At 39.1% G+C, this 14,263-nt stretch overlaps 1 protein-coding gene across 1 annotated transcript in view; it reads right to left on the bottom strand.

Moving 5' to 3' along the window:
- Positions 1–14,263, bottom strand: part of LAMA4 (laminin subunit alpha 4) — a 107,808-nt gene that overhangs the window by 23,028 nt on the left and 70,517 nt on the right. Inside the window, exons 18-25 of the mRNA XM_009926147.2 lie at positions 10,886–11,025; positions 9,488–9,661; positions 8,285–8,427; positions 7,793–7,955; positions 5,544–5,677; positions 4,184–4,355; positions 1,966–2,097; positions 735–877 (exon numbers count right to left, since the gene is read on the bottom strand). Coding sequence (XP_009924449.1) covers positions 735–877; positions 1,966–2,097; positions 4,184–4,355; positions 5,544–5,677; positions 7,793–7,955; positions 8,285–8,427; positions 9,488–9,661; positions 10,886–11,025 — 1,201 coding nt within the window. The remainder of the gene's footprint in view (positions 1–734; positions 878–1,965; positions 2,098–4,183; positions 4,356–5,543; positions 5,678–7,792; positions 7,956–8,284; positions 8,428–9,487; positions 9,662–10,885; positions 11,026–14,263) is intronic.

Raw genomic sequence — 14,263 nt, 5'->3', positions numbered from 1 at the left:
GCAGTTGTGACACTTAAAACAGCAGCTGGAGCCCTTCTGAAAATGCTGGCCTCACTGTTTGACCCTGGGAATGAATACTGCCTGTCAGAAGAGCATACCCTTCTTCAAGCAGCCAGTTGGCTCTCCCAGAGCATGACCCTGGTCCGGCAGATTCCCACTGCAGGAAATGAGAGTAACACAGTCTACTGAGATTAAACCTGGCTTCTGTCAAATGGTACGATGGGAAAATGAGACTTTTTCTTTTCTTCCCACGCCTACACAGAGCCAGCTGACTTGGGTCTAGAGAGAACCTGAGATGGATCAGAACTGAAGTGCACAGAAGGAAAAATATTGTCTTTAGATTTGAAATGCAGTTGGTAGAAGGTTTTGATTCTTCAGCTGGTGCATTGCTATTTTACAAAGATCACTTTTTGCAGAGCAAGGAGGAACAGCGATTCTGTACATTCATGTGTTCTTCAAAAATGCCATTTAGTTTTAAGAAGACATCAATTTCTGTTACCCTTACTAAAACTCAACCAGTTTCAGCAGAATTTACCTGTGCTGGATCACAGCCTAATCCTTGGTACTTCAGAGCTCTGAGAGACACTTAGAAAAGTGTCTGAGGTGTTGTTTTACGTAAAGTGTTGAGGCTTGGAAAAATGTTTTACTGTAAGCCCTTCAGCACAGATCATACAACATAACTTAAATATGGTGATTACTTGAAGATAATGATTGAATCCCAGTAGTAAACCAACCTGGAGTGCAAGATCTCAGCAGGCGCTCCTCCAATGTAGATGTCTGTGAATGGCATTGTTGTTCTTTCATTGTCCACACTTTTTATATGTCGTCTGTCTACTACCAAGATCATCTTCTTAGAATTGTGATATATAATAGAAATCTGAAAAGAGAAACATGTGCTTAGAAGTGTCCAAAATGTCCTTTTGTAAGTTGTCATGGTGATTTTGCAAAATTGATTGCATCATTATATCTTTTTGTTTGAGAAGTTCCTCCCATTTATAAAAAAATTTGTTGTAAATCAGGAGAGGCTGACAAAAATTACTAGTAGGGAGCTTATTTTGATGTCACAATTTATCTGATGACTGAAAACTCAGGATAATTCACTTATAAGTAAATCCACATGAAACTACCCCATGTCAAATTCTACACTGTGGCAAACAGATAAGCTCCATTAACTTCAGAGTGCTTTCTTGATTTATCCAAGAAGCTAGGCCATACTTCTTAAAAAACGTATTTTATTTTCAAAGCATAAAAGGCTTAATTGTGCTCTGCTTAAACAGTTTGAACAGAACTTTAGCTGCAGTTGTGGATCAGGAATCAGACTTTGAATTTACATCAAGTAAATGGCAGGAGAAGCAAGCCACTAAGCATGATTTGCTACTGTCACTGTCACAGTTACACCAGCTTAAAGCAAATTCTCTTAAACCAAATACAAGTAGATATTTTAGATTTGCCAAAGTCCCTAAAATACTATGCATATACTAAAAACTGCTACCAAATTAATTCTTTCTTTAAATGAAATGGGAAATGCAATATTTCTTGTAATACAATGCATAACAACTAAGGTGGTCAAGTTAACATAATGACATGTTTTTAGTTGAGGAGAGTTGTATATTTGAAGGACATAGTTGTCCTGGATATAATTTCATTTTGAATTAATAACAATTTTTCTCCCTCGTGAACTGTCCTGTCCTTGGCTAGTAATATGGAGAATCTGTCCACAAGCACTGATTTACAAGGAGGCAGAGAGCTCCTTCCCTTTCCACTGCTCAGTAGTGGTGGGACTTGCATGTCCTCTTTCACATCCAAGGCAGGCATGCTCTCTACTCTTCTGCCCACTCTTCTGCATCACCACCTGACACCTCATCCCTTTGCGCCTCTCATTGGTGTTGGAGTAAATTATTGCTGCTTTGGAGCTGCTGGGATAGTTGGTCAAATGGCTGTGATTGATTGTAACTGTATCTCTACCTCATGAAATTTAGCGTCGTTAATCTGAGCCTTCTTCATGGAGTCCTCTAGCAGCACAGGGCCGGTGCTGAAGCCAAAGTCATAACGAAGGTACAAGAAACCATTGTGCATCTCTAGACTGAAGAACATACTCTGTGTAAAACAAAACAGCAGTCAGAAAAGCACAATGATTGTGGGAGCAATTAAAAAAAAGTAATAAACAATGTTATGAGAGTGTCTGATATTGTGAAAAGCATGCTGGGGAAAGGTACTTTTGTTTGCAAAACTAAGTTTCTGGATTATTTATATGTATATAAAATATATGTTTATATACACATGCACACATAATTGATAAACAGCACTTATTTTAAGACTTGATGAACTGTTTCCCTGTAGGAAGAGTATTTGGTAGCACAGTGATGTCAATATTCTTTACCAGCAAATTGTTCCTAATGCAAACACATCTATTTACTGTCAAAGTAATACCACATGCCCCAAATGAAAGATGTTATACTGCTGAAAGCAATGTTGTGCTAGAATGACTGTATCTGCATTAGTAGCTTCTGCCACGATGCCTGTAATAGCTCAGGATTATATCTTTTCACAGCCCTGATCAGCACTGATGTATTTCCTGAAGGCTGAGCAATAGGTAGAGAGTATTTACTGTGTGTTTGATTTCTGGATTTCCTGACTATTCCTGCTTCATGGTTTGGCTTCTGTTCTGTGGCTGGGTGACCTACAGTTTATAAACAGGATCTCTACTTTAGAAATCTTTAGGGAGTGCTTGAAATGAAGATCTGTACCATAGAATTAGTCTTGTTCCAAAACTGAATATAAAGAAGGAGAAAGGACAGTTTACAGCAACTGTACATCTGGGTTAATGCTTTTAATGCTAATGTTTGTCTTCTCTCCTAGTGTTTGTGCTGTTGTTCCCATGCCTAATGGAAACATGGGAACAATAATTCTCAAAAAACTACTGCAGGGCAAGAACTGCTGTCTCTAACACAGATGAGTGCACCTTCAGAAATCATTACTTAAAGTAGTAAAAGTAGGTCTTAATCTAGCGCTTTTAAATGAAACTGCAGCTTGGGTTTGTTTTGAACAGCTTAAACTTGAAAATGAAACAGGGATTACATTCAGAATATTTATGAGCTGTCTTTGCAGAGCTGAATAATGGACCAGCTTACTCAGTCTTTCTAAAAGTGCCTATGAGCAGGCATGGTCTTCCACAGCTAACATCCAACTTGATTGCAGTTTCCACCGTAACACACAAAGTGCATACATGTCCAACAAACCTCTGGGCACTTTGGAAGAAAAATGTCTGATCTGCCATAGAGGCTGTTAAACTTTTAACAGGAGTTGCTTAGTCCAAAACCTCCTAAGAGCGAAGGTTAGTGGTGGCATGCTATGCTACAGAGCAAATCACTCCCCACAACTCTCCTCTGGAAGTTATCCTAAAGGTAAACACTAGAGAGTAGCTCTTCTAATGAGAATGGATTTTTTTCTCTTCTAAATGCTCAATGCAGTGGTACATGTAGGTGTCTAGACAAGTGTATGTCTGTGGACTGCATCTACATAGTAGAATGTTTTCTGTAGCTTTACCAAGTTGTAATCCACACAGGACTTGGGAGCTTGATGTGGAGATCCTCAAACCAAAAAAATCCAAATTTGTCTTCAGAAGATATTTGCATGTGGAGTCTACTTTCTTCAAACCCTTACAGAGTTGGCGTAACCCTCAAACTTCTGAAAAGCTGGTGATATTTGGATCAAGCCTTTTTATTTGGACTACTTTCTGTTTTCAGTAACTTAAATAAATATTTAGTACACCCTGAGACACAGTTATAAAGTGGCAGCTACGACAAAGTGGCTGCTTTATGGGAGTTACTTCATAGAAATTTCCTATTGCTTTGATTGTGTGTTCACATTTAAATAAAGGTGCAACTACTGGTCTTAACTGGAATCTCTCTCAAAGTGTCATTGCAAAGGTATGACCGGTCTGAAGACCTGACTATCTGGAAGAGAGCAGAGTCCAACTCAGGGCCTCGGCTTCCTGGGGCCTTTGCAGAGCAAGTTCCAGTTCCCTCCTATTGTATGCATGCACCAGACAAACACAAAGTATTTCCTCTTTCTGGAAGTTAAATGTATGAACATAAGCATTTTGGATTTTTCATGATATTGTAAGTATTGGGGAACTTGTGGCACTCATGGATAAAGGGTAACAGCAGGATTTGGTACTCACCCCATTAATCATCAGCAGGATCAATCCATTGTCTGTAGGTGTTCGAACTTCTATGTCAAACCGAGTCACTTGGCTGAATCTTCCCCTTCTCTCAATGTTTCTTGCCAGGGCATAGCCAGAGCCATCAAAGAAATAGCTCACAGCCCGGCTCTGAGTGAAAGCCAACTTATTTCTATGAAAAAACAAGCAGAGAAGTAGTATTTGGCATATCCCCATTTTAATTTGGGGAAATTTAAAGGCCTTTACAATTAACATACTTTCTTGAAATAATTGTTCTGTACTGCTGCTTCTTCCTGGCAGCAGTGAGACTGATCACTTTCTTTCAAATTCTTTCTGGGAATTTTTTCTGAAAAACTCTGTATCTTTGAAGGTGTATCCTCCTTCATCATTACATTGTGCTTTTATTCTGTGTAGTACGTAGAGGACAGAAAAACTCTTTGCTCATCCTTGTAATGTGGCAGGCCCACAACACCTCCTCATTATAAGGATACACATACATTCCTATTAAGAGCTTGCCCAGTTTGCACAGAAACCCATTGGAATTTTCTGAGGGATTTAGCCAAGCATGGGCTCTGCTGGGGAGCCCAGGAGCGGCCACATGCACTGTCCTGGAGAGCAGCTGCTTGCATTCCCTGCTTGTGGGAATGGTATGGGAAGCAATCATTTGCTCTGTCCCAACACATCCTGCATTTCTTCCCAGTGAGAGCAGCACATTTCTCTCCTGTTCTTTGTATGGAGAGATTCTACTGTTGCTGCCTGTTGTATGAACAAAATGCCTGCTGATGTCTGTGCTAAATGAACGCTGCAGTTGATGTTGACTTCTACTTTAGGGGCTGCATTTCCCAGTTTGTGAATGGCTTATCTGAGGAATTTCTGTTGTGGGTTTAAGAGTATGTGACAGGAAGATAACTTTGGTATGGGCTTTGCTAGCTGAGGGTGGGACTGCACTCAAGTTTGCCAGGCCCACTGGAGCAGTATTGCTTGCAGTAACAGGGTTCAAGTCAGGAGCAGTCCTGTCCTAGGCAAGCAGTGGGGTTAAGGAGGCAGCCTGGACCATGGCCCAGCTAACATATCAGTTTCCCTTTCGAAGGCATGAGCAAGGTTGTGAGAGAGTTAATGGAGACAGCAGCAAATCATAGAATGTCTTGAGTTGGGAGGGACCCATAAGGATCATCGAGTCCAACTCCCATGTATATGTATGTTTAACTTGTTGACACAACTAGGAGTTAAAAGTGGCCAAGTTCCTTCTGGACAATTCAGTATCACCTTCACGTTTGTAATGTAAAACGGGAATAGAACCACCAGGACTGGCACTTGCAACAAACCAGAGCAGCAGAGTGACGGTGGGACTGTCCCCTACCTGGCACAAGGTGGCGATGTGGTGGTGTCGATGTTATAGACGTGCTTGAAGTTGTACAGGCTGATCACATCATCGTTCAGGGTAGCCAGTTCCAGGCAGCCGATGAAGCCAGGTAGGTTTAAGCTAGGAGGGAGCTATGCAGAGGGCAAGGAAAAGTAAAAGGAGAAAGGTCACACTCTTTGTTTTGGTATCACGACAGCTTTTGTGCCTGGGGTCAGTTTTGTCCCGGTGCTCTTCGTGTTTTGAAACAAATGGGATGATGCTACCTCGGAATAGTCTTTGCAGTCCATATCATGATATGGCCATTGTGCTGTAAGTTAAAATGGAGCACATGAATGGTCTCACAGTGGGAACAATAGGCCAGGTAAGGCAACTGCAAACAAAAAACTTCTTTTGTAGTTTTGAAGGGAGCACACTTGGAAAAGGGGAAAAGGGTTAAGATTTGACTAATCATAGATCTTGCTCAGCGTATTTGAATCTCTCAGTAGATATTTCATATCTAATGTATTGACATCCTTCACTGCCAGAAGAATAACTTCATACTGTGATGAAAGAGAGAGAAATGAGAGAGGTCTTTAAACCCACGAGACTTGGATTCAAAGTCTGTACCAGTGGCTAATCCTCACTAGGTATTATTTTGAACAGTTAGCATGATATAAAAACTCCTTCTTTTAACAATGGTCACTGCAAATGGAATTTAAATAGCCACATTGGTGAGGGGAAAAATACAAAAGAAGAAAGCTGATAGAGCTAGTGAATCATTCTTTTAATATTAAAATACTCTGCCCTGTGGAACAGGTGTGATATTAATAACACCCCTTGTACTTCAGAGTCTGATCACTGCCAGTAACTTTTCTTTGGCTTCTCATTATTTCCATTTTGCTTATGGTGTAATAATAATGGTAATACAGCAATGCAGAATATGTGTAGCTGTAAGAGAAAATGAGATTCTTATCTGCAGCACAGATACATTTGGTAAATGATCATGTTTCCTTTTTTCCTTTGTTTCTTCTATTCTTTTAAATTATGTTAAGTATGAGACTTCTAATGGTTAAGTGGTACATTTCATATTTACAATGTAACAGGGAAGAAAAGGCAAAAGCTTTTAGCAAATAAGACTGTATGTTAATAAATGAAAATGTGAGGTGTCCATTCCTAAGGGAGAGGAGACCCATATGCTTATCAAATAATGCCATGAATCCTTTTCTTCCCATTCTCCTTCCAATTTTTCTTCACTTTTCTCTTTTCCTTTTCCTCTGCCCTGCTCTGGAACAGACCTGGAGGGTTCATTTGCTGGATTTTTGTTGTTGTTGTTGTGTGTGTGCAACTATTATTCAGTCCTCAGTCCTATTTGCAGGCAATTTGCACCCAGGGTTCAGTAATCAAAAATTCAAACCATGGCTTATAGCTGGCAGTCACAGCAATGCAAAAGCTCAGGAATATGTAAGTGTATTGAGTTAATCTTTGTTTTTATATTGTTAGGAGGGCTGCTTGTAGAACAGTAGTTAGATGTTTTTAGCACCTACTACAGTTAGCTTAAAGAACTTAGCATTCTCTAAAGTCTTTCTAAGTATGTCTTCATTCAGTCATGGAATTTTCATAGCCAAGATCATTCATAACAATTTCTAAATCCAAAAAGAGGACCTGGTATGTTCACAGAAGCAGGTTAAGTGAGGTGCTAATTCATGCTGACTACTAAGGACTAGACTGAAGCAACTGTCTCACACAGATCTTCAGACATGTCTTGCACAGGCAAGTCTTCATGCTGTTCTAAGGCCAGATTTAAACCAATGATAATTTAAATTCAAACAAATCACTATATTACTAGTTTCCCACACTGTCCTAATATTAACAATACATTACTTTTCATTTTTGTGACAGTTGTAAAAAAGAAACTGTAAGCATCAAGATGTCATTAGCATTGAAAAAACCTGGTAGCCTACAAACTTTGTGCAAGCTGGGCTAATAGGCCTGAATTTATACATACTACTTAACAGCCAGCAAGCTTTTTTCTTATTACATTTCAGAAAACTTGAATGACAGCTAACAGGAATCTAATCATCTTACTGTATGACATGATATGCTTGAGAAAACAGTAGTTTTCACCATGGCTAGAAGATGGATTCCTAAGATGACAAATGACTAAATAAGGATATTTTATTTATTAACCATTTCTGTGTTTAAAGGGAAGCCCAGCAAGATAGGTTTGCATTATTTAGTTTTGAATACAGAGTATTTATCTGACCAACCTGAAAGTCTGGAGGCACTCCACCAACGTAGAAAACAGTGTTTTCAGGTTCCAAATTCAGGAGAGAGCCAGGACCAAGAACCTCTCCCTTTTTGATGAATTTTTCTTCAGCTGTGCTGCTAAGACTGGGCACAGTTAAAAACATTTTGCCATGTCTTCCAATCCTGTAGAAGGGAATTGTAAGAGAAGAGAGTTTTGTGTTGGCTAAACTTAAAAAAGAAGAAGCAAGCCTCCAACTCCTGGAGGGGTTTTTATTTCCTCACTAGAAGACTGGTACTCTGGGGGAAAAGAAGGAGAGAAACTACAGACACTTTCTCTTCCCCCCTGTGGCCCCTTGGGTCCTGGCTCTTCTAAAAGCAAAGAGAATTTCCATTTCTTTCAGAAGGAGTAGAACCAGGCACTGAAGACTCCTGATGAGCAGTTCTGACCCAGCCTTATCTGTTTGATTTTTTTCTATTAACTGATTTTGGGGAAATGCACATTATCACTTTACCTCTCAATTTTGATGATGCTGAAGTAAGAAGGCCAGGTGCTGACTGGCTTGGCATCCAGAGGTATCTCCACGTCTTGGCCCCCCAGATTATAAATGTACACAAGGTTGTCATTTTTAATTGCGAGACCAATGTAATTTTTTGCCTAAAACACCAATGGAGAAGGGCGTCAGGGCTACAACATTGAAAGAGATTTAATGCAGAACATTAGTAAAGGGTGGGCTTTATAGACTAAATGACACCTTTAAATCTAACTAATAAACAAAAGATTCATTCTCTAACTGCTTTCTTTCACCATATAAAACTGTACAGAAAAGGTCTCTGATATTTTACTTTATATCCATTTTGACTGAGGTAAATACAAGGAGATGAGATGTCATCTGACCATAAATCAGTCATGTTCAGTGGGAAGCTGTTCATCAGTATTTAGTGTGCAGTGTCATATGCAGGAAATAGGAAGAAACATTTGTCTAAAGCCTAGGATTTATGCTGCAATTAAATATTCTGCCAAGAGGGGCTTCACTTGATTTATATTCAGTAGACGCTGTTTTTAGAAAAGCTTAAAAAGAAAAGCTTGCCTCTTTACCCTTCCCAAGTAACACCTTGCCAGGATTATACCTGGCTTGTGAGGTGTGATTTTTTTCTTTTAGGAACCACAATTTAAAGAACAATTACATCACAACACTTACAGGTCGTGAGAGTATATGCCCTTTATAGATGTTTCAAAATAGTGATGCACAGAGTGTACAACAGCAGCACAAGCCACAGGCAAAGAAACCTGCTTATCTTGTGGGCCTGTAACCTCAGAGATTTGGAATTGACACTGTCAGCAGCATAAACCTAATTAAAATGTGGCCCACAAAAACCAGGCAGGTGATATTAACTGCTTCAGAGCACCTCAGTACCAGCAGTGGAGATAGCAAGCGTGGCTCACAGCAGTGACAATCACAGCAGCATGCTGCATAGGCAGTCTAATTTGCTTCTTAGCGAGAATCCTTTACTGTTTGGGGTGAGAAGTTTCAAGGACAGGCATCTCGGGAACCCTTGCTCTTTGCTTGTCACAAAATCAGTGACAGTCATATAGTAGACACCTCTTATTTTGAAACATAAAGTAATAGTGAGAGGAAAAACCAAGGGCAAATAAACTTCAAACCTATTTCAATTTTTTTATATATATATAAAAATTAACTGGGTTATACTCTTACATTTTTGTTTCCAAGGTACAAAATAAATCTGTCTGGAGATGCTGCCAGTTGTGGGTTGTCTTTCTGAAACTTTATGTACAAGCTCATGGAAGTAAAAGATTTCAGTTCCTCCACGTTGATCTTTGGATTGACTTCAACAGCTGATTGGCCTCCAAACATCATAGAAACTTGGACCTGCAGTTGCAAGTGTGCTAAGTGAGACACATTATTGCTGTCTGGAGACATTACTTAAGGTAAATGTGCAAGAATACTTCGCCAGCAGCCTTGCTTATTGCAAGAGTGAAGTTGGCACCTATATATTGGCTATGCAAAATTGTATGTTTATAACAGTCAATTCTGGAAGACACTGTAAAGAAGATAGAGGGAATTAATTTTAAAATTAATTAAAGCTTCTAATTAACTGCACTTAAGCATATTCATAAAGTAAATTAAATTTCAGTGGGACATAGATGTGTGCTTAGTTGAATCAGGGCTACATCATTATGTATGTCACATAATGAAATTCTTCCATAGCTATAAAACTTCTACACATAATTTATTTCTTTGCTTTGGGAGTAGTATGACCAGTTTTCTGTTCACGAGTAATCCTCTTATATTACTGAAGTTAAAGTGATGAGATGCTAATAAAATTTTAAAACATGTTCATTTTAGTTCAAAATGCCTTCAACATTAACTGAAATAATGTTTTCAAGTTTAAGCACTATATGCCTGAATGACAAAATAGATTTAAAGAACAGCCAAGCACTGCACACGTACTAACTGATTTTTCCTTTTCTTTCTAAGTAATGTACGTGGACAGCATATTCCAGCAATGTGAACGTACAATAATGCACTGATTTTTTTATTTATCTGAATGAATTCAAATATACTGTTTTAATTCTTGACCTTGGTGTTCTTGTTACAGAAAAATACCTCATAATTAATGTATGATAATGAAAATGTTTTTCTCTATTAAATGTGTGAGCCAAATGTTCTCTTACCCTGCAGAAAATGAATTCAAAAGAAAAAAAAGAAATACTGTCATCTCAGAAAAGTTTGCGTTAAATTGCCATAATTACTACTGCTTGTAAATAATGTTGCCAGCTGAGTAATGACCTAGTAGTTTTAGCTTTAAATGATTTTGCTATTGTGGCCATCTTTAACACTTAGGCCAATTAGGTAATTAAAGTTGCTACGGCAGTAGCAGTAGTCTACCATGAATACCATGGTAATGTTAATTGCTTGCAAATAGCCACTGTAAAGATTTTAATGACTTCCACAGTACTTTGTTTATCCAGTTGTCGGGCAGTGATAATGTCAATGTTTGGGCTTCTAACATAGCCCTGGAAAATGGAGCTCCTAATAAGATGCATTTGATTATTAGCACTAGTAACCAAAAGTCCCATCCGAAAGTTTTACCTTGCTTGCTACACTCCTGGTTTGAGCAATTAACTGTCTGATCCGCTGAATGCTGGAAGAAATATTGTTTGCTGGTGCCTTCTGTTCTACTCTGCGCAGTTTGTCCAGGAGTTGAGGGAAGACTTCTGTAAGTTTCTTCACTGCAGTTAGAAAAGACGTGACAGCTTGTTTTTTTCCTCTTTGTAACACTGGTTTTGCACCAGGAAAATTCCTCTTTACCCTCTTAGGTTAACTCACCTATCTCCTTCTGCTTTAAGAACAAGTCCTAACTTTGGTATGTGAGAGTCAGTGATTTCAGAAAGGGTAGAGATTTATCAGAATCTAGTATTGCAAAAGTTTTTAGAAAGAAGTTTGCACAAAGGAGACTACTTTTTTCATGGGACTCCTAGGTACTACCATGGTGGTGTACCTCTGTAATACTTTCCTCAACGAGCTTTGCAAACGTTAATCATTCTAACTTTTTCATCTTCCTTCAAGGCAAATAAATGTTAAACCCAATTTTACAGATATGGCAACTGGAGCAGAAGGATTATTTGTTCAGCATCTCACTGGATATCTGTGGCTGACCTGGGAACTGCATCTAAGAGCTATGGTTCATGAGCTCTTCAAATTCATTTTAGGGGAGATGAATAGGTTGTTTCCCTCAGGTCTCAGCTGTGCATCTCTCCCAAAGATTATCACCCAGATGATAGCAGCAACGGCTGCACAGGTGATGTGTCTGTGTGTGGTTCACAGCCCACTCTGCTAACAGAAACACTGCTGCTTTCGGACTGTGGTAACAGGCCTGTACCGTACAACGGTGCAAAGCCTTAGCTGATGATGCATGTGCACCTAAACTGAGAGTGGTAATCTCTTCAGCTTTCCTGCCTACATCTGCCAGGGGTCATGAATCAGAGTCCTGGACCTTTGGTCTTTCACTGCTGTGTCTTCTGGTACATGTGCAAGTAGGATTGTTATCAAAGGGAAATGCAGGTGCTTTGTTGTGTTTAAGGGGAGAGAAGTCCTTTCCCAGAAAGATAAGCAGACAGAAAAATTACTGAGAAAGAAAAATAACTACCCCTAATTATAATCCAATTTCATCACATCAGATTCCAAAGACATGCTGCCCTTTGAAGTATATTTACACATCACATCAGTTTTCATCTTTAATTAGATGTAGGTACAAGTAGCTGAGTATAATGAAATGCGATTTTAGCCACAAGCTACATGCATATAAGAAAGATCCAGTAGTCATAGTTAATTTTTAATGACATGGATTCACTATAAAGGTTAAGACCAGATTTGTAGGGTTTGCAGTTATATTTTAGGGGTTGTCAACTTGTGTCCACCTGCTCTTGTATTCTTCCTCTCATATTTTTACTCATCTGAGAAGACAGTGGAGAGACAGAGGAGCTAATCCTCAGATGTACTGAGACTGTATAGAAGGGAAAGAAGGAAGAGTAGGCTCCAGTCACTTTTCTGTGCTTCCAGTTCTGTGTTGTCTAAAGATTGAAGCTGCTCTCAGCCTTATTCAGAGCAATCCAGAGTATGAGAAGATCCCGTGGAGTCCTACCAGTCCTGCTTCACTTTGGATAGATTGAAAAGTTTTATTTGCCACAGTCCTGCCCTTTCTCTACTTGGCTCTTCTCAATTGTGTTTTACTTTCCAAGTTCAGTGTAGGAGTGGGCCATAGCTTTAGACTCTCCAGTTATTCCCATTAAGTCCTGAAAGACCTTAAGTGCCAGGGAATCAGTAATCAGATATTCTATATAAGGCTTACTGTACATTAAAATGCCATCATTTTAGCAAATCCTCAAAGAACTACAGTGAATTTTGGGCAACAAATTAATTCTAGAATGCATCAAAATTTCTACTTAAAAAAACCTAACCAGTATAATAATCAACTTACAGAAAGTTTTCTCTGCCTTTTGAAATCAATGTTCCATTGCATTGGAAAAAAGCCCACATTATTCTCAAAGTAAAAAAATTGCAAGCTAAGAAAATGATTTAACAAATTTCAACCACTTTTTTTTTTAATAGTCAGCAACAGAATTGGAATTGTGTCTGATCTAATGTCTTAAAAAACTGGCTTTTCATCTTTTTGAAATTTGAGGTATTAAACTTTAAACACAACCATAACATGAAAACACAGAACTAACTTCTACTACTACTAGTACTATTGTAAAATCTCACCATAAATCTCTTCCCCTTGTCATTTATAATGGCATTCTTTAACGCAGAAGAATATTGATTTTTTATTTTAGTTTTTGGGGTGATAGTGAGAGTGAAAAAGGAAAACTAGTCTTACCCAGTGATAAAATACAAAAAAGAATACAAGGGAAACTGTCAAGGAGGAAATACCTCAACTATAACCTTCCAGACACTTTCTCATTTTGTGTTTTCCTTCCCAAACTGTCCTTCATCCTCTCTGCTGAAGCCTACCTGTTCCCTGCACCATGGTGGCATAGGGAGTATTCTCAGACAAACTGCACAGCCAAGACATGCTCTCACCTTTCCAAAAATCAAGTGCAAGCTTTATTCAAAGGCAATCCAGACTTGCCAGCTTAGAGGCTTCAGCTGCCATGGTAGTGTTATTGGCATGATGATCAGGTGTTTTGGTGTTTCAGGCACCTGTCTGAACATTTTTTGTGACTTTCTTTTGGACTTTGATGGGCATTCCTCCTGCCACATCAACCTCTCCTGGCAACATACACAGCTGATCTGAGAACACTCCACCATGCCCTGGCATGTCTACATCTGTCTTCCCAGGCTGTGAATCACAGTCACATCTGACTGAAGCATTACCCATGCCATCCTCCTTTGTAGCACTGATCTGTCTTCTCAGCTATTTCCACCTGATCTGTCTGGCAAAAAAATCATCGTGGCTTAAAACAAAAAAATAAATGCCTTTAGATGAACAATGCCATGGAAAAGCTGTTTCCACAAATGTAGTAGGGCACGCATTGCTGTAGTTTGCATATTAGCATCTCTCAGTTAGTTTGTGGTCAGCAGGCCCTCCAGGTGCTCTGATATGATCAGAATACTTTCAAGGTGACTCCCTACCTGCAAACCCACTATCACAGAGAAGACCTTTTTGCCAGGCACATCACATAGGAGCTGACCTGTTCTTTACAACCTGTGGTGCGTGTACCATGCATGTCTTTTTGGGAACATAACCAACTAGGAGAGCTGGGCCATCTTACGTTTCTCCATTCTTACAGAGCCTCTCAAATGTTACTGGAAATATTTCTTACAGTATATTAGCTAGTATGAGCACATTTTTTGAATCCTGAATATCTGCTGACATTTTGAGCATGAAGAACCAAATGCAGCTTGTGTTGCTGCTCTATATACTAAGCTGGCACTGGTAAATGTTAAATGTAAATCCAGTGTAAAGGT

This window comes from Haliaeetus albicilla, chromosome 17, assembly GCF_947461875.1.
Source record: "Haliaeetus albicilla chromosome 17, bHalAlb1.1, whole genome shotgun sequence".
In the NCBI taxonomy this organism is placed as follows: Eukaryota; Metazoa; Chordata; class Aves; order Accipitriformes; family Accipitridae; genus Haliaeetus; species Haliaeetus albicilla.
Note: the sequence above shows the minus strand (reverse complement) of the source record. Positions and strands in the feature narration are given on the sequence as shown.